The sequence below is a fragment of the Aureobasidium subglaciale genome (genome assembly GCF_000721755.1).
Source record: "Aureobasidium subglaciale EXF-2481 unplaced genomic scaffold scaffold_23, whole genome shotgun sequence".
In the NCBI taxonomy this organism is placed as follows: Eukaryota; Fungi; Ascomycota; class Dothideomycetes; order Dothideales; family Saccotheciaceae; genus Aureobasidium; species Aureobasidium subglaciale.
The window spans coordinates 122,772-141,385 of record NW_013566972.1 but is presented as its reverse complement, the minus strand read 5'-3'; the positions used below and the strand labels follow the sequence as shown (position 1 = coordinate 141,385).

The window sequence follows — 18,614 nt, the reverse complement described above, 5'->3', positions numbered from 1 at the left end:
ATGCGCGCAAGAGTACAAACAACACTGTTCCAAGAGGCATCCTCGTCATTTTTCTTTTGGATCACAAATGTCATATCCCAGCTTAATCTTGTGCAAAAAATTCTGGAGTACTTGTATGATAGAGCGTAAGAAAACATGGTACTTTCTAATCACTCCAGTCCCTCGATCTTGAGAGAAGCATGTGTCTCGCATCAAAAGCATCTTTGTCAAAATTATCCGGCCATCCAGAGTCGAGATAGATTTGCTTCATGGCATCATGCTGTACTTCTTCATTAGCAAGGATGTTTCTCTTACTCCTTATAAAATTAAGCCCTCTTGTCTTTTTCTGTCCTCTGACGTTGAACCGGGGAAGTTATGGGAAAGAAGAAGATAAGAGGGGGGGCAGGATCGACTTACTTTTCCACTGCCGCCAAAGTCTGCATTTCGTGTCATCCAGATCTGAGCTTCAAAGTCGGGGACCCAATGTAGAGATTTTGTTCGCTGTATCCATCTTTTCAAAAATTCTGGAGCTGAATTCGAAAGTGAGGTGTTTTGATGACGTGGAGATGCTGTTGTAGTTGGTGTTGAAGGTATATGCACATCGGGATGACGAAGTTCGAGAATGATATCTTGTCTTCCCATTAACAGAGTAAAACGACCACATCTTGTAAAAAAAAAAAAGACGGTAAAAAGGAAGCATGAGTTAGGGAAGGAGGAAGGAGATTTAGAAAGGGAAGAAGAGAAAGAAGAAACCCACTTTTACGGATATCGAGTAATAACACAACTCCTCCCTCTCCAACACGATAAGTCAATGGTATACAATCTTTACCTTCTCTTGTCTTTTCATTACCCGTCTGCCCCCCCTTTTCGCCATCATCACCTAGAATATCTTCCAAGACTTCTTGTGCAAAGTCATCTTCTAACCAGTTCAACGCTCTAGTATCAGGTGCTATATCCCTCCTCCCCTCTCCTGATAGGTAGGGTATGTTCTTCATATATGGATGATGGTCTCGGATATCCCTGCAGTTTTCCATGACGAGAGAACAGAAGCTGAGGGAGAATGCGGTGGATACAGAATACAAGTGCCTGCAGGTTGGAAAGTGGAAAGCAGGTGCAAAGTGTACCATTGTGTTGATAGCGTAGAGAGGTCCGCACTCTTTTCGTCTAGGGAGAGATTGCTTAGTGGTGGCGATGTCGACATAGATGATGGTATGATGATGTGTGTAGTCAAGTCTATGGGTTGCTTGCTGTTCTAAGCCAAGGAGATGGTCAAGGTGTGCTGTGCTAATCGTGAGGTAGTGTCGATCCCGACATTTCTCCGGCACAGCTTCGCTTTGTCGCGTGCTTGCGACTTTTGAGTTCTGCCCATCCCCCCCTCTCTCTCTTTCTTCCTTGCTCTCTTTAAGAATCATCCTGCGTCCAACCCAGAAAGAAGAAATGATATGTGCGGAGGCTCAGTCGCATCCAAGGCAAACAATGAGTACGATGGCTATAGTCCAGAGCGTAAAGAAGCAGTAGGAATGAACGGAGGGAGTATCGACGATGAAAGAATGTGCAGCGTTCCAATCTCTTTCATGATCCTCGGGCGGCGGGTCTTGCAGGCGGCGACTCCGCCTGTGGTGCGTAACTGCTCGAGCCTTAGTTGACAATCGCAGGGCGGAGGCTCAACGGACCTGAAGCGGCGGGTCTTGCTGCCACGGTTCGTGATAAGCTGCCTGACAACGGCACATTCTCCTTACGGTCCGCTCTTGGCTTGGTCTGGCGGGGCTGTGAAGGAAATGGGTCGGTGGTTTGAGGTGAGAAGGTGGGTAGTGGAAATACATGCGGTCTTTCTTCTCGCATGTGCTCTTAGGCAGGAAATCATCATCTCTTGGTCAACTGGCGTGTACTCGCGTCTGCTTTGACCACGATTACGTCTTCTGGGCCTTAGTAGCAGTGTTGAATCCCAGTATGGCCATTGGGCGTGTGTAGGGATGTCTCTCGCTCTGGGACGACTGACCACGATGTCAGCACCCTTCGGTTTCCAGAACCTCTCTGCCTTTGGTCTGTCCAGCGGACCAAGCACCTTGTAAACATCGAGCTGTCGATTGGGGTCCATGGCACGCAATGCCGAAGATTGGGAGTACTGGACGTCCACGTATTCGTCAAAGTCCTCACATGTTGTGACCTTGACCACATTATCGAATTCTATCCATGCGACTAGCTTTTCGCGGCCACTTTGGCAAGTCACAGCCTCTCTCCACCATTGCGTCGGGACACTGTTGATGACTGTTCTGGCGCTCAGATCGCCACCGCCTGTTCCAAAATCAGATCGATGACTGCTTGTTGGGTTGATCTTACTCAGCGCGTTCATATATCACGTTGGAATATATCTCGTCTTTTTCTTCGAGGACGTGTGCCCTGTCCCCACGTCAGAGGAAGACTTGAGCAATACTCTACACATCACACGCGGTGAATGTGTTGGTGTTGGTCAAGCCCGAGACTTTTGTTACAGTTCGTTTGTGTAAAATAGTAAGGTTCGGCAAGTCAAATTCTGTCATTACCGAATGGACAACTATGAAAGATGTACATGAATTGAACACGCCTAGCTCAGTCCCAACTCCTTATAGAAAGCCTCAGTGCTGGGTTTCCTACCCAAAAAGTCTTCCAACGTCTGCATCTCATCCTGAGCACCGCCACGCTCAAGTACAGTATGCCTGTAGCGTCTACCCTCCTTGCCGTTCATGGGATCCTTCTTGAAAACACTGTAGAACATGTCGGCCGAGTAGACCTGAGACGACAGATAGCCGTAGTAACCAGCATCATAGCCACCAATGAGATGGCCAAAGGTAGCTTGACCATTACCCCAGTCGAGACCCTGACCGAGCTCTTCAGGTCCGTCGAGAGAGCAAATCTCCTTGCGGAGGGAGTTGTAGAGCTTGCTGACTTCGAGTGCCTTGATGTCGTCATGAGATTTGCCTTCATGTACAGTCATGTCGAAGATACCAAAGTGGAGCTGGCGGAGGTTAAACAACGCATCATTAACGTGACGTGTGCGGATAATGCTGTCAATCAGGTTATCAGACATGGTCTCTGGCGGCTGCTTGCCAGACTTGTTAGACTCTGAGAAGGCAGCCTTGTAGCTGTCTGAGAGGTAGCTGTAGTGGTGGGACAAGCTGCGTAGCTGCGATGCTGTCCAACACCAGTTCTCGAGCATTTGCGAGGGTGCTTCGACAAAGTCGCGGACGGTCGAAGTACCGTGGAAGCGAGAGTATGTGGTACGCGATACAAGATCGTGAATGCCGTGACCAAGCTCGTGGAAGAGAGTGACGACTTCGTCGTGCTTGAGGAGAGAAGGTTTCTTGGGAGTAGGCTTTGAGAAGTTGCAGACCAGGGCGGTTGCAGGGTATCTTCTCTTGCCGTTCTCATCAATGTATCCCGGCTGCAAGTTGAAGTTTGCAGCATGGCCGTACTTGCCATCGCGAGGGTGCAAGTCGAGGTAGAGGTAGCCGACAAAGCCACTTCCTTCACCTTCGTCATCCCAGACGCTGAAGATCTGGACGTCAGGGTGCCAGATAATGTCGTCACCCTTGCCAGTGGGACTGAGAGCGTCGCGGTCCTTGCCGGTCACCTGTACGAAGGCAAGACCGAAGAGCTCCTCGAAAATCTGTAGCATACCACGGATAGTGGTCTCGAGAGGGAAGTACTCGGCGATAGCCTCTTGCTCAAGTTGATACTCGTGCTCGAGCATGAGGGTGTCGTAGTATCGGTGATCCCAGAGGTAGTATTTGCCATCATTCTGCTCCGACACACCACGATCTTTGAAGTCCTTCTCCTTCAAAGTCTTGAGCTTCTTGATCTCCTCGACACCACCAGGCGAGAGACGAGTGCGGAGATCGCCGAGGAAGTCGTCGACAGTCTGTGTGGTCTTGGCCATCTTGTCCTCGATGCGGAAAGTGGCATGGTTGGGGTAGCCAAGGATGCGGGCAGCCTCGTCGCGTAGCACAATAGCCTCCTTGAAGAGGGGAACGTTCTCGTTGCACTTGTTCTCGTTGGATGTGAAGACCTTGCGACGAACCTCAGGGTTCTTGCAGTACTTCAGGGTGGGAAAGAGGTCGGGGTACTTGAAGGAGAGCCAAAGCTTGCCTGCATTGTCACCATCGCCCTTCTTGAGACCTTCGAGGACATCTTTGGGCACACCTTCCAGCTCTTGCTCGGCGAACCACAGACCGCCATTCTCTTCATTCAGGTTCTTTTGGAAGGTGATACTGAGCTCAGACAAACGCTTCTTGATGTCCTTGAAGCGGTCACGCTTGGGACCAGCAGGCACATTCAAGCCCATGCGCACGAAGCCTTTGTGGTCCTTCTCAAGCAGACGTTGACTCTCGGCGTCCAGGTCCTTCGAGTTCTTCAGAGCGGCATCAACAAGCTTGAAGATGTCCTCACGCATGCTAGACTCAATGCCGAAGTCGTCCATCTCTTTCTCGGCCTCGATCGAGGCGTCCCTCAGCTTAGAGTCGGTCGAGACGGCAGAGTAGAAGCCAAGGATGTGAGACTCGATGGCCATCTTGTTGTCGTCAAGAGCCATGGGGAGGACGACATTGTGGAAGTTTGCCGACTCGGGGGTGACGTCCTTGACGATCTGATCTTGGACTCGACGGGATTGGTCTAGGAGACGCTTGGTGTCCTTTGCAAGAGACTCTGTGGTTGCGGTAAAGAGAGGCGGTGCCTGAGGAGGCTTCTGGTACTTGGAGGAAGCCATGCTCATCGAGGTGATGTTTCTGGTAGAGGCAAGGCCAGAGGGGAGCTTGAGTGGGGCAAAGTGTGTCGTCAGTAGACTGAGACGAGAGGCGACGCGTGTGAAAGCCACCGTGAGGAGGACGAGGGCGATTGAGAGGAGGAAGAGAGATTTGTAGCTGAACCGCAACTGCTTCTTGAGTCTCGTCGTAAGCGCCAGCGTGAATGGAGCGACTGCGATGTGTCTAGTCTGATTCGAGAAGGTGCCCTGTTCGTGCCTGCCTCTTGCTAGAGCCATTCCCCGCCATATCTCGGACTTAAGCAAAACATACTTTGGCTCGTGTAACCCTGACGCAATGATTCATCATCCTTGTCTGAACATTGCGACATGTCAACTGTTCAGATGAGGTGTTGAATAGTGTACCAAACAATCCATCTATAAATACAGCTACAAGATCTATCATACTTGACAAGTCCCGCGTTCCGTTACTCCAGAACCATGCATTTCGTGCCAAAACCGTGCTACCGACTGATCCGAGCCGTGACCTGATACAACGTAGCACAATTCTACTCTGACTACTTGCAGACATGCATATGTCCCAACAAACCACTCTTTCTGACCGTCTCATACCGCTCTCGCAAGAGCATCACGCAGTATGCCGACATGAACCACAAATCCCGAATTTTCTCTCAGTGACGCCGTCAAAGCATCGTCTGAGAGTCTCCATGTTGTAAAGAACTTGTTGAACTCGTCAAGCCATTCCTCAAACACATCTGGCTGCCGGAGTTGTTGTGCTATTATGCAGACTGTTGCTCGTTCGGATGTTCTTGATTGACAAACATCCATGCATGTCTGAACGAATGGCTTGATGAGCGCATAGTTGTAGATACAGTCGCAAGCGATGACCAAATCAACACCTCCAGCTGCATCGTTGCTCTTGAGAAAAGAGTCTACATCGTCTGTCTCCCAATCCAACGACAAGACTTGTAAGTTTGAGGCTGGTGTCAGGCTCGCCTTCTTGGAAGGTTTCCTGCTCTTGCCGGTCTGAGTTGTCGCGATGTTCTGATCAATGTTCTCCTTGAGGAGTTTGAGGGCATACACTTGATCCGTGGCGATGTATTGCTGAACCAGCGGAGCCAAGGTCAGTGGTACGATACCGGCAATGCCAGCTCCCAATTCAAGCACACTCGACTTTGCAGATACGATGCCATGTTTCGATAGAATATTGCCAGGGCAAACCAACCACTCGGCGAACCTTGGAGTGACTTTCCAAACAACAGCACCTGTAGTGCCACCCCCTCGAGCCGAGTTGAGAACAGCGGGGGATTGCTTGATGACCAGATCACGAGACCCGATGGTCAGGTCAAGAACAGGGGCTTGTGAATCGATTATGCCAAGATTCTGAGAGGGGATGTCTTGGGAGAAGAGCAAAAAGGTTTCTGTATAGAACCTACCATTACCATGCTGAGGATAAGGAATGGGGCTTGGATTCTAGGCAATCACCTTCCGAGGCATCCTCAATCTCGGCACCTAGCTGGGTGATGAAGGAGGCGAGAGACATAGGTGACAAGTGAACAAGTACAGATTCTGTTATAGGAACTTCGTAGAGGTGATTATCCGTATGCTTAGAACAGAGCAGGTTGCGAGGATGGTGAGTCGGTACATTCATACAAAGAAAGAGTCGGAGTTGTAACTGTCCCCATGGCCGAAGCTCTGGCCTTTGGGTGGCGCAAGCACGGGAGGCAGTACGTCATTTATGCTGGGTTTGGAGCGGAGCCAACCAATTGTGTTTCTGACGCTTCAACGCGCCGCCGTCATCACAAGTCGCTCCTGCCAGAAGCTCCGCAGGTTGTCAAAACGAGGCTCTCCGCCCTTAGTATCCTACTTTTCATGTCTTTTGACAGTCTCCCCAACACAAGCAACATCTACAACATGCAAGGAACAGATCTGAAGAAGTTGGTTCCCCAGCCCAAGCCTTACAAGAAGGGCCCCTACACAGTTGAGGCCAAGGGCTACGAGAAGAAGGATGGCGAAACGATCCCTCGTGTGCACCCTTTGGCAAAGGACGGTCTCATCAGCACCCCGGCACCCGATGTCAAGACCATCTACGACATTCTGCGCAGCAGCTCAAAGAAATTCGGCAACGCAAAGGCGCTGGGTTACCGCAGCCTGATCAAGATTCACGAGGAGACCAAGCAGATCAAAAAGGTCGTTGACGGCAAGGAGACTACAGTCGACAAGAAATGGCAGTACTCTGAACTCAGCGGCTACACATACATCAGCTTTGTCGAGTATGAGCAGCTGTGTCTGAAGGTTGCCTCTGGTTACCGCGCTCTTGGCATGAACAAGGGCGACCGCGTCCACATCTTTGCTTCCACCAGCCCGTGGTGGCTGGCTACTGCTCACGGTGAGTCTACTCTTCTCAAGTCTACCAATTTTCTCCTGCTGACATGACCCTTATCAGCCGCCTCGACCCAGTCCATGCCCATCGTCACCGCCTACGACACTCTCGGTGAAGAAGGTCTTACTCACTCCCTCAAGCAAACCCACGCCAAGCTCATCTTCCTTGACCCCACCCTCCTCACCAAGCTCATCAACCCTCTCAAGGAGTCTAAGGATATCCAATATGTCGTCTACAACAGCCAGATGGAAGTCAAGAAGGAAGACATTGAGAAGCTCCAGAGCGCCCACCCCCACCTCACCATTCTCAGCTTCGACGAGCTCACAAAGAAGGGTGAGCAGAACATGGTCGACCCCGTCCCGCCAGAGCGCGAGGACCTCTGCTGCATCATGTACACTTCCGGCTCTACCGGTACCCCCAAAGGTGTCCTTCTCAAGCACAAGAACGTCATTGCTGCCATCGCTGGTGTCGACACTGTTGTCGGTGATTATCTCGGCCCTGGTGACGGTCTCCTCACCTACCTGCCTCTCGCTCACATTCTCGAATTTGTCTTCGAGAGCGCCTGTCTCTACTGGGGCGGTACCATGGGTTACGGAAACCCCAGAACCATCTCCGACGCCTCGGTCCGCAACTGCGCTGGTGACATTCGCGAATTCAAGCCCTCGGTCTTGGTTGGTGTCCCTGCCGTCTGGGAGACTGTCAAGAAGGGCATTGTGTCAAAGGTCGACAAGACTGGTGGTATTGCCAAGCAACTCTTCTGGGCCGGTATGGCCGCGAAGAGCACCATGATGAACCACTCTGGTATCCCGTTCACTGGTATTGGCACAAGTGTTATGGACTCAGTTGTCTTCAGTAAGATCAAGGAGGCTACCGGTGGTAGACTGAGGATCTGTTTGAACGGTGGTGGTCCCGTTGCAAAGGACACTCAGCGTTTCATCTCCATGGCCATTGCCCCTATGATCAGTGGTTATGGTTTGACCGAGACTTCCGCTATGGGTGCCATCATGGACCCTCTTGCCTGGACTGATGAGGCACTCGGTGGTCTGCCTGCCTCGATTGAAGTCAAGCTTGTTGATTTCGCCGATGCTGGCTACTTCTCCACCAACGACCCTCCTCAGGGTGAGATCTGGATCCGTGGTGACTCTGTCACTGACGGCTATCTCGATCTGGAGAAGGAGAACCAGGAGTCTTTCGAGGATGGCTGGTTCAAGAGTGGTGACATTGGCGAGTTTGACAAGAACGGCAACCTCAAGATCATCGATCGCAAGAAGAACTTGGTCAAGACGCAGAACGGAGAGTACATTGCTCTTGAGAAGCTCGAGTCCATCTACCGCGCCAGCAACGTTGTTGCCAACATTTGCGTATATGCAGACCAGAGCAAGAACAAGCCTATCGCCATCATTGTACCTGCTGAGCCTGCTCTCAAGTCATTGGCTTCAGAGTGTGGCAGCAAGGCTGGCGATCTTGAGGATATGTGCTCAGACAAGAAGCTTAATGAGGCTGTTCTGAAGAACCTGCAAGCCGCTGGTAAGAAGGGTGGTCTCTCAGGCATTGAGATCATCGAGGGTGTTGTCCTCGCTCCCGATGAGTGGACTCCTCAAAACCAGCTTGTTACTTCAGCACAAAAGCTGAACCGCAAGAACATCCTGGAGAAGTACAAGAAGGAGGTTGAGACTGCTTACAGCTCGTAGAAGACTTGAGCAGATTTCGATCAAGTATTTTGTATTCTGGACTCTTTTCCTTTCCCGCGTTATGATTTGCAACGATGCCGGCGCTAGATTTTAACTTCCTCGAGCAACTGGGCGATTTTGACAACTTTTTCTTTTATTGTTATTATGATTAGCACATAATTATACCCGACTTCTTCACTCTTGATCCATTCAACTCGGTTCATTTCTTCTTGCAGGTCTTGCTCATACTGTTCTTCACAGGTCTACCACCAGACTGATCTCCTAGGATCAGGACGTCGGATGCTCAAGACATCAACTGTAAAAGCGCCAAGGCTCGAGGAAGGCTATTCATGACAGCGTGCTGCTGACACCTAGAAGTGGAGAATCATGAATTGTGTTTGAGCAAGTTGCGATTGGAGCTTCACCATGCGTATCGCACAACGCTGTGGAAGCTGTTTCCCAACTCGATCAAGCACAACAGACCTGGAGCTGTGTCCTTCGTGGTGACCGTCCACTTTGCGCCTCTCCTCTAGCGCTTCATTGATGCTGTCGGCATCTTGGGAGTGTCGCGATCGGGAAATTGTGATATCGTCAACTCACGGACCGAAGGGAATCAGTGCCATGCTTTTGACAACTCTCGACTCAAGCCGGGAGTCAACCATGCGATTCGCCTTTTCCAACTGCAAGTTGCCTACAATTGGCCACAGCTACGGCGTCACTCGTGAATACCCGTACAAATGGTTTACACCACTTGCTCTAGTCGGAGGTGCTCTATCCACAATTTTGTTCTCGTCATTCAATTACTTTGGCAATGCGTATGCCATGATCGCCACGACTACTATGGATCCAAGCTTGGTAGAAGCCGATCGGTGGCCTGCTCTCATTCCAGGATTTCTCACCAGCAGGATCCAGCCGGCGTGTGAAGATACGACTATCCCTGTGGGAGCCTCTATCATCACCAATCAGACTGCGTTCTCATATCAGCTTAACGATGTCAAGGGGAATGATTCGAGGACTTTGCCGGCTTTGTTGTATCGTAATGAGCCCCTGGGGTCCTGCCATACCTCCAGTGTCCTGGTTGAGTTCCAGACATGGCAGGACCGCTCAGCTCCGGCCATCGATACATCAGCATGGAGTCTCAAAGTCAAACTTTTCACCGAATGCAACATCACCCGAACATCAGGAGAAAGCTCGAGCGCTCAATTGATAGCGAAGTTCGACCCCTTGGATGGCAATATGTTGGTCCCGAAGCCTGGAGTTGGATATCTCATGTCTACTGGCGCACTCTTCTACTGGGCACAATCTCTCATGGTTGCCTTTTCCATGGACACTTTGACAAAGCTCAAAAGCCTGACTGCTCAAGAGTCGCATGAAGATCAAACAATGACGCGCTACAACATCTCCAGTGGATATTGTTGGCTCCACCGTAGCGAAGAAAAAGACATCACATCTTCTTCCTTCTTCAGCACTTCCGACTGGGTCTTTTTCAACTTTGCAAATTCCAGCATGAGGAAATTCAAAGTTGATCAACCTCGATCCTCCCTTACTTCCCTGTCCCCTTCTGCAGGGTCACGAAAACCATAGCCTTTTCTCTGGCTCGAAGTGGATAAACTGGGGAAGGCTTTTTTGTCCACTGTCCAAGCCGATCTAGGACAACTACACATCCCTCCAGAAAGCAACATGCTCAACACGCCCAAACCCCTCCACTTCTGGACCTCGTCCCTCCCCGAAATCTGGAACCGAGCATCCCCATCAACAACCACCACAACCACTTTTGCCATCTTCAACATCTCCACATCCTCCTACTCCTCTTCACCTTTACACGCTTTGAACTTTTCCAAAGCGGTCATCAGAACGTTACATCAATGTCATGAACCGGAGAGAAAATCTACGGGGAATCTCATCATTGCGATTTTGGTGGCTGATATTGTGTTGTTGAGGGTTGCGCGGTGTGTTTATAATGCGGTTGTGGGCATGTGGTTGAAGGCTAGGCATCCGGAGGCTAATGCTTGTGGAGAGTGTTTTGGGAAGGGGAAGAAAGGGGGTTGGAAGTGTGATGATGGGGATGGGGATGGGGATGTTGAGAAGTTGTAGGGGATGGAAGAGGGGGTTAAGAGGGAGGATATTGATGGAGGTATGGGGGGAGAGGTAAAGGATAGGGTTTGTGTTGATGAAAAGGGGGTTGGGGGTAAGTTGTGTTGATGGATTGACGGAGGGGAAGTATTTGATAATGTATGAGTCTCTGAGGAAATGGCGATCATTCGAGTCGAGTCACCGGACTAGTTCATGAAAGAGTGAAGAAACGAAGGTAAGTGTCATGAAGAATTCGCAAGCATTTTTCGATTGAACTTGCCAGACCCGACCATGCAGGGATGCTTTTTTATTCATGACAAAAATTGAGCTTGATCATACACAATTGCACGAGTCTAATCTACACCGTCAACATCTCTACATCACCATTGATATTTACCCTCCTCACACCGTTTCTTCTTTTCCTAGGCACAACAGGTGCGCCCTCCCAAGCAGTCTCCTCAGGCAAAACCTCCCCCTTCATCAAAAGACTCAAACAACCCAACTGTGCTCCATCCCCCACCACACTTCCCGGCAAACAAACACTAAACGGCTTCATACAAGCCCTCCTCCCCACCCTAACATTGCCCACCTTCATAACCCTATCCTCAAAAAGATGTGTCTGAGCACCACAAAGCTTGTTAACCATACACTCATCCTCAAATGCCACACAATCATATTCCGTGATATCCGAAGAGAGAAGTGTAACTCTAGCACCGACTTTGGCACCCATGAGACGGAAACACATGGCGAGATATGGCGTTCCCACTAGATTTGCTGCTAGCAAGGGTTCGGTGAGGGTTTCCCAGGTGGAGGTTACGGCTTCACTCAGCCAGACTTCTAGACTCCAGAGGGGCCATTCTGCGGGTTTATAGCGGCCGATTAGCAGCCATTTAATCGCTGCTGTGAAGGTCAAGGCTGGGAGGGCGAAGAGGAAGAAGTAGAAGAGGGGGAGCATGAGTAGAGTGTGCACGGCGCCGATTTTGGCGTAGCCGTCGTGAGCCATTTGGAGACTGAAGCCGAGACCGAAGATGATGATCGCGCGGGGGATGACGATGCGGAGGCCTTCGATTGTGAGACGGGCGGCTATACGGCCAGCGGAGGGGCGGAAAAGGAGAGAGTCTTCGTGGCCTTCTGCTCGTTGTCGGTTTGGCATCAGGACTGGTGGAGAACCAAAGCAAGAGCTGTTATTCGCCATCGGTGTGTTTGCTGGCGGGGCGATAGAAAGGACACCCAGCAGTGTGCCGGAAGCAAGTGTAGTGCCTTGAGGAAGCACAGAGGCGTTTCCAGCAAAAGCGCGAGGTTCGAGCTTTGTCTTCGCCAAAGTAAGTGTGTTGTTTTTGACCACGCCTTCTCCCATGATAACAGCATCCGCGACGAAACTTTCCTCTCCGATCTCCAGAAGTTCGAAAGGTACATTGCGGGCGGTGGAGACTTCGGCGCGCTTGCCAATCTTTGTTCCCAAAGCCCTGAGAAAGGGAATTATGTAAATGGTTGCAAAAACAGGATGAAGGACATCCAGAGCGAGATCCATGAGTCTTTCAATGAACCATTTGCGAAGGTAAAAGACACTATAGATACTATACGTGCCTTCCTTTAGTTTACCGAGGAAAAGATGGCGGTAGAGCAGAAGCTGAGCAAACACCAAGACCTGGTAGGCGAAACAGATCGGTACTGATAGGATGGCGACTTGTTGCCATCCACTGATAGACCGGAAATCCAGCACGTCGAAGAGAATCAGACCAGGGATCTGGGGTACGAAGTACAGGAGAGGCAGAACCAAGAAGACTACGAATGCATTACCGAGCAACATGGCTGTTGCACGAGCTTTAGAAGGTCTTGTGTCCTCAGGTCGAGAAGATCCATCATCCGTCTTGATCTTTTCCAGACGAGCGGGCGATCCGTGGTAGCGATGGGAGTCAGGTACATGCATACCAGAAGGTACCAGAGAAAGCGATGCAATCTCTGCTCCGTTTCCGATCGTAGCATCACCTTCGATAGCACAACGAGACCCAATACTGACACCATTTCCAATGACGACTCGCTTGAGGATCAAACGTCCACGTTCAACCATACAGACGCCCAATAAAACATCACCACCGATCACGACATCATCCCCAATCTCAACAAGATCAAAGCAAGGTCCAATCTGCAAGGGACCAAGATGGCAAAATTGCCCAACCTTGGCGCCCATAGCTCTAAGGAAATAAGGGTATAATCCACTATCGGCAATCAACTTCGGATTTGCCAACGCAGTCAAGCGATCAGCGAACCACCAGCGGAAGTAGTAAACGCCATAAAGCGGATGCTCGCCCGGTTGTACTTTACCCAGAAGTATCCACTTGCCCATGAGAGCCACGATGCTCAGAGCAGGCGGGATGACCACAAAGACACCATAGGCCGCCAGGATGGCAAAACCAATCCTACCGGCAACAGCGTGGAAATCGAAAACCAGATACGGTACCAAGATCTCGATTGACTGCAAGAAGAAGAGGAAGAGGAGAGGTACAAGTTGAGCGATACCACAAAGCACGTACTTTGTCTGTGAGACGGGAAGGTAATCTCCAGTCCAGGGTCCAGTACCTTCTTCGTCGTCCAGAGAGTCAGTCTCATCAACGTCGATGCGGAGGCCTTTGCCTTGTGGTGAGACTTGAAAGCGAGAGGCGATGTTGGCTGGCGTACGTGCCTCATAGATGTCGGCAAGACCTATGGACGCAAAAGGTTGAGTGTGGTCTTTGTCGAGTTGTGCTTGTCGAAGTCGAGATACAAGGATAGCTGCAATCAGCGAGTGTCCACCGAGGTCGTTGAAGATGTCACTATCAGGCCTCACGCGTGCTTGAGGAAACAAAGGCGACAGTGTAGCGAGCAATAGACCTAGCACACCATCCATTGGCATCGTGCTCAAGGTGTCAATCGAGTCGTCGTCACTGCTAGACTGCGCGACCGCTCTTTCAGCATTGACACGCGTAGAGACATCTTGCAAAGCTTTAGCATTGATCTTGCCGCTTGGGAGTCTCGGCATCTCGTCTGCTTCCAGGAAGAAGATCTCCTCTGGACGCATGTAGGCTGGCAAGCTGGCGAATGCGGTCTGCTGGATTGCGGCAATATTACGAGAAGCTCCGTCTTTGAGGACGACGAAAGCTTCCAGACGTGCCGACTCAGAGTTTGCGTTGGCTAGAATGACGGATGCAGCTTGCACGTTTGAAACGCCGTAGAGTCGTGACTCGATCTCGCCGAGCTCGATGCGAAAGCCGCGGTGTTTGACCTGAGTATCGATGCGACCGAGGAAGATGATTTTTCCGTCGGCCTGTAATTTAACACGATCGCCAGTGCGATACAGCTTCTCTTCCCCAGCAGGCAGTAATGGGTGAGAGATGAACTTTTGTGATGTCAAATCAGAGCGTCCAACATAGCCAAGTCCAACACAAGGACCTCCAATAGCCAACTCTCCCTCAACGCCCTCGCGCCACTCTAATGGGTCGATATCGGCTGGCAGACTGTCATCATAGATATGGAGAAGGCACGCATGATATCCAGGCAGCGGTTTGCCAATGGTAACGGGAATACCAGGTTGGAGCTCGTCCCAGGTAGCAGTGACGGTAGTCTCAGTAGGACCATAAGTATTGATGATGCGAAGACCAGGTCTAGCAAGACGCTCCACCAATGCAGGCGGACAAGCCTCACCACCAAGGTTGATCAGGCGTACACACGACGGAAGAAGAGAGTCGCCATCGTCTGTTCGTGCGATGTTCATGATGCCAATCAGGGTAGGAACAGCGTTGACAAGAGTGACACCACGGCTGGCCCATACTGAGGGTAGGGCAGGTACGTCGCGGCATTCTGCTCTAGTGCCGATGGCGAGGTGACCTCCACCAGCGATGGTGACCCACATCTCCTCGACAAACATGTCGAATGCTGGACTGAAGCCGTTCCAAACGATGTCTCGCGGACTTGTTTCCAGGACCTTCTGCTCACTCAGAGAGAACATTAATGCAGCTGAGTGAGGAATAGCAATGCCTTTAGGCGTTCCCGTCGTTCCCGAGGTGTATATGAGATAGGCAGCATCTATAGGTCGAGGACCAGGTATTGACCCAGCGGCTGTAGTGCTGGAAGCATGTAGTGATCTCGCTTCCAGAGACAATCCAGAGATTGTGCGACATTGTAAGGGCGACTTTCCAGTGCCTGACATGTTCAGTGCAACTCGCTCTTGCACATCCCGAACTTGATCCGCATGGGCCTCATCACTGATGATCAAAGAGACAGAGGCATCAAGCGCGCAGACGGCGGCACGCTCTGCAGGGACATCTGGATCGAGAGGAAGCCATGTGGCGCCAGAGTATGTAGTTGCGAGGATAGCGATGATTAGGTCGAGGCCCTTTTCTAGCCAGATGGCTACTGTTGGTACTTTGTAATCTCCGGTCTGTGAGGAGAGGGCTGCGATGCGTATGGCCAGAGACATTGCTTTGGCATCTGCCTCAGCATATGTCATTGTCTGTAGTCCATGTGGTGTTTGAACAGAGTACGCAATGCTGTTGGGTTGTATAGTTGCCATGTGGTGAAACAACTGCGGTAGTGTGGTCACAGACGTTGGTGCGACTGGCTCCGCATCGAGAGGCGCATCGCCTATGAGAAATCGAGAGTCCATAGCGAAGTCCGCTGGTGAAGACGGGAGGCCGGATAGACGTTACCTGAGGCAATTGGGCAGCCTCTGTAAGGATCTTGCGAGAAGAAAGGAGAAAGAAGAACAAGGACGAAAGACTGCACAAGGCAACAAGATCACCAATGAAGAACGTATCAACAGTGTACGAAGGATGCAGGGATGGCAAATCAGGCAATGAAGGTGATCCTATACTTTACATTATCCGAAATTCGGTCTGTGACATACCCACGCCTTCTCACCTCGAGCTTAAGAGTCTGAGGCATTAAACAGATCACGCCCGCGGATGGCGTAAAGTCGTGCTTTGGTGTCATCTTCGTCGTATAGAGCCCAAGCAAGGCCAGAACACGCCCCGCTGACCATACAGAAAGTCGCCGAGTTGCACGTTTAGTACGGGGGACCCGGACGCGCGGCATTCATGTATGTAGAGTTCACACGGTATAGACTTTTGGCGCTTCGAAAAAGGCCAGAGCGTCAACGTTGTCGGAAGATGACCGGAGACCTCGCTGACAGCTGGTGTACACATGGTACAGTGAGACGCGCTCTTTGGTCCGTCGTCTCAGCATGAATTGATTGTGCCATGCTTCGGCCAAAACGTACGAGCATCGTACGTTGATAATTGGCAGAGATGAGGTGAAGTCTGAGGATGTCGTTGTGCATAGAAGAGAATCACGCAAAGGCTGACTACGCCAAGACGAGACTAGCACTCCCCCGCACCCGAAAAGGCTTGTGTGAGGATTGCGTGTCCAAGGGGGTCCAAAATTAGTGCCTTCCTGTTCCCTAAGCAAGACATCAACGAGACATTCCCGTAAATCTCTCACCGATGCTACCGACTGATACGAATGTTTAGGCTTCAAAGGTTGCAATTCTTGTTACAAATAGCCACTTCCATCCTCGTAAAACCTGCGAATCTTGTTTTTCTAATTACTTTCTAACCACCACGAGCCTTGCCGTACACATCCTTGCTGGCCATCTCCTTACAAATAGGATGGTAAAACTCCTTGTACTTCTCGAATGTGTGCTGAGCGAGCTTCTCATCACACTCCCGGAGGTTACGGTACAGTGGACGCACAAACTTCATGCGACCGACTGTGCCCAGCAACTCGGTGGTGGGGATGTATACGCTCTCGCATCTTGCCTTGAGACCGACAATCATGTATCTACTGACAACTTCGACGTTCTTTGACTTGGCGTAAGAGTAGACCTCGCCCATCTTCTCAACGAGGGCGGGTGAAAGAGGAGTTTTCCAGGTCTGAATCTTCTCAAGGAAGACGACAGATTGGTTGGCGGACCAGGATGAGATGTCGGACGCGGAAGGAGTAAAGTCTAATTTGCCACCGTTGAGCGACTCCCACTTGTTGGCAAGATCGTAGCAGACGTCAACCATGCTGGTGTCAAAGTCAGGCTTGGGTGGGTAGCCAGGCTTGTAGAACCAAGTGTCCCAGTCGACAGAGGTCAGCTTGTCGGTCGCCTTCTCGTCCTTTGCAAAGAAGTCGAGAAGAGTAGCCTTGAACTCATAGGAGTCAAGAGACTTCTGGGCGAAGGTGGTGAAGTAATGAGGAATGAAGTTGTCCCACTTCTCCTTACCAACCAGCTTCTCGAGGTAGTAGAGGAAAGTGAAACCCTTCTCGTAAGGGATGCTAGAAAATGCATCATCAGGATCCTTGCCCTTGAGATCGGGGATCAATTTTGTGTATTCGTGATCGGCGCCGTAGCCCTCGATGCTATCGGTCAACGCCTTCCAGCCAATGATGGCGCTGAAGTCTCTGTGAGGCTCGCCGTGGATCGAAGCCTGGATTCTACGTTCGAGGTAGACAGTCCAGCCCTCGTTCAGCCAGAAGTGCTCCCAACTGCAGTTGGTGACCAGGTTGCCGGACCATGAGTGAGCAAGTTCGTGTGCAATGACGTCGACGTTCTCACGGTCGCCAGAGATCAATGTAGGTGTTGCGAACGTGAAGATTGGGTTCTCCATTCCGCCTAGAGAGGTTAGCCTTGTTCGAATAGATTTGCCTTGTGACGAAGCTAGGCTTTGGGGGATATTGTCGAGTATGGACTTACCATAAGGGAAACTGGGAGGCAGGACAAGAACATTGTACTGCGTCCAAGCATAAGGGAAAACAATCCTCTCGGCAGCCTGGATAAATTTCTCAGTTGGCTCGAACTCCCACTGCGAAGCCAACAACTCCTCAGGACCAGTGTGAACACAACTGCGAGGACCGATAGCAGCAGAAGCAAGATCACCACTAGCAAGCGCGAAGAGGTAGACGGGCATCGGGATCTTTTGGTCGAAGGTATAGAGAAGAGTTCCAGGAGCATCATTCTCGCCATGGCGGAAGTCCTTGTTTCCGGTGGGGAGACCACTGGCGAGGACGGGGAGGGGAGAGCGGATGTTGAAGGTGAAGGTTGACTTTACGTCGGGAGTATCCTGGCAAGGCAACAGAGAGCGAGCGTGGATGGCCTGGCATTGAGAGAACATGTAAGGATGTCTCTTGTTGGAGGTTTGTTCGGGAGTCATCCATTGCACAGCAGTACACTTGTCGGTGGTAGCCATGGTAACCTCAATCTCAGCATCTCCAGAGTGGTCGTTAGGAATATCGATGGTAAGAGGACTTCCATAGGGCTCGACTCTCTCTCCGAGGTTCCACTTGGCCTTCTTACCAGCAAGCTTGACATCTTGAATGTCAAGGAAACTGGTATCAAGGACGACTTTCTGGCTTCCTTGACCCTTGTGCAGTCTTGCCAATTCGAGCTTGATGGTACCAGCACATCTGTTCTTGGCAAATTCCAGCTCCAAGTTGGCAGTCACATGCTTGGTTCTCCAGACATTGTAGTTACTCAGAGTATTGGGATCTCTGGGCTGGTGAATCGAGGTGTCAACATCATCCGGGATGGGGCGATCCAATATTGCCGCGGGGGATTTGTGCATCGTTGCAAATGTCCGCGAGTTTGCGATGGATCTCAATGGCGCTGTCGCGAGGAACTTTGTATGAAATGCTGTTGAACTTGTGATTCGATTGAACAAAGACGGGAACACCTTGTTCATTTGTCTTGTGGAAAAGGTGCAAGTTTCGCAGCGGCTCGCGTGTTCTTCTTAAAATGGAAGGTCGTAGGGCGCCTGGA

At 50.9% G+C, this 18,614-nt stretch overlaps 9 protein-coding genes across 9 annotated transcripts; 3 read left to right on the top strand and 6 right to left on the bottom strand.

The window, feature by feature from the left end:
- The first annotated feature begins 36 nt into the window (after positions 1-36).
- On the top strand, positions 37-589 carry AUEXF2481DRAFT_433771 (uncharacterized protein). The gene has a single exon (XM_013485279.1). The coding sequence runs from the start codon at positions 249-251 to the stop codon at positions 555-557; it is 309 nt and encodes a 102-aa protein (XP_013340733.1). The 5' UTR covers positions 37-248; the 3' UTR covers positions 558-589.
- On the bottom strand, positions 590-1,553 carry AUEXF2481DRAFT_433772 (uncharacterized protein). Its single transcript, XM_013485278.1, has one exon. The coding sequence runs from the start codon at positions 1,389-1,391 to the stop codon at positions 621-623; it is 771 nt and encodes a 256-aa protein (XP_013340732.1). The 5' UTR covers positions 1,392-1,553; the 3' UTR covers positions 590-620.
- On the bottom strand, positions 1,530-2,447 carry AUEXF2481DRAFT_434862 (uncharacterized protein). Its single transcript, XM_013485277.1, has 2 exons — positions 1,653-2,447; positions 1,530-1,606 (listed from the first exon to the last, which is right to left on the bottom strand). The coding sequence occupies exon 1, from the start codon at positions 2,330-2,332 to the stop codon at positions 1,715-1,717; it is 618 nt and encodes a 205-aa protein (XP_013340731.1). The 5' UTR covers positions 2,333-2,447; the 3' UTR covers positions 1,530-1,606; positions 1,653-1,714.
- A 116-nt stretch (positions 2,448-2,563) lies between these two features.
- Positions 2,564-4,720, bottom strand: AUEXF2481DRAFT_68971 (uncharacterized protein; the record flags this gene model as incomplete). Its single annotated transcript, XM_013485249.1, has 1 exon — positions 2,564-4,720. One exon carries the CDS (start codon positions 4,718-4,720, stop codon positions 2,564-2,566), a length of 2,157 nt encoding a protein of 718 aa, XP_013340703.1.
- A 252-nt stretch (positions 4,721-4,972) lies between these two features.
- On the bottom strand, positions 4,973-6,257 carry AUEXF2481DRAFT_91500 (uncharacterized protein; the record flags this gene model as incomplete). The annotated part of the gene is made up of 2 exons (XM_013485262.1): positions 4,973-6,135; positions 6,200-6,257. 2 exons carry the CDS (start codon positions 6,255-6,257, stop codon positions 5,321-5,323), a joined length of 873 nt encoding a protein of 290 aa, XP_013340716.1. The 3' UTR covers positions 4,973-5,320.
- Positions 6,258-6,628: 371 nt separating this feature from the next.
- On the top strand, positions 6,629-8,788 carry AUEXF2481DRAFT_48007 (uncharacterized protein; the record flags this gene model as incomplete). Its single annotated transcript, XM_013485234.1, has 2 exons — positions 6,629-7,103; positions 7,161-8,788. 2 exons carry the CDS (start codon positions 6,629-6,631, stop codon positions 8,786-8,788), a joined length of 2,103 nt encoding a protein of 700 aa, XP_013340688.1.
- A 639-nt stretch (positions 8,789-9,427) lies between these two features.
- On the top strand, positions 9,428-10,351 carry AUEXF2481DRAFT_7867 (uncharacterized protein; the record flags this gene model as incomplete). The annotated part of the gene is made up of 1 exon (XM_013485157.1): positions 9,428-10,351. The coding sequence occupies one exon, from the start codon at positions 9,428-9,430 to the stop codon at positions 10,349-10,351; it is 924 nt and encodes a 307-aa protein (XP_013340611.1).
- A 378-nt stretch (positions 10,352-10,729) lies between these two features.
- Positions 10,730-15,674, bottom strand: AUEXF2481DRAFT_43265 (uncharacterized protein). The gene has a single exon (XM_013485214.1). It carries the CDS (start codon positions 15,480-15,482, stop codon positions 11,199-11,201), a length of 4,284 nt encoding a protein of 1,427 aa, XP_013340668.1. The 5' UTR covers positions 15,483-15,674; the 3' UTR covers positions 10,730-11,198.
- Positions 15,675-16,425: 751 nt separating this feature from the next.
- On the bottom strand, positions 16,426-18,420 carry AUEXF2481DRAFT_68987 (uncharacterized protein; the record flags this gene model as incomplete). Its single annotated transcript, XM_013485253.1, has 2 exons — positions 16,426-17,471; positions 17,553-18,420. The coding sequence occupies 2 exons, from the start codon at positions 18,418-18,420 to the stop codon at positions 16,426-16,428; spliced, it is 1,914 nt and encodes a 637-aa protein (XP_013340707.1).
- Positions 18,421-18,614: the final 194 nt, after the last annotated feature.

Excerpts from the sequence above, each read along its gene's own strand:
- AUEXF2481DRAFT_433771 (XM_013485279.1), top strand. The coding sequence starts at position 249 with ATGGCATCATGCTGTACTTCTTCATTAGCAAGGATGTTTCTCTTACTC.
- AUEXF2481DRAFT_433772 (XM_013485278.1), bottom strand. The coding sequence starts at position 1,391 with ATGATTCTTAAAGAGAGCAAGGAAGAAAGAGAGAGAGGGGGGGATGGG.
- AUEXF2481DRAFT_434862 (XM_013485277.1), bottom strand. The coding sequence starts at position 2,332 with ATGAACGCGCTGAGTAAGATCAACCCAACAAGCAGTCATCGATCTGAT.
- AUEXF2481DRAFT_43265 (XM_013485214.1), bottom strand. The coding sequence starts at position 15,482 with ATGGACTCTCGATTTCTCATAGGCGATGCGCCTCTCGATGCGGAGCCA.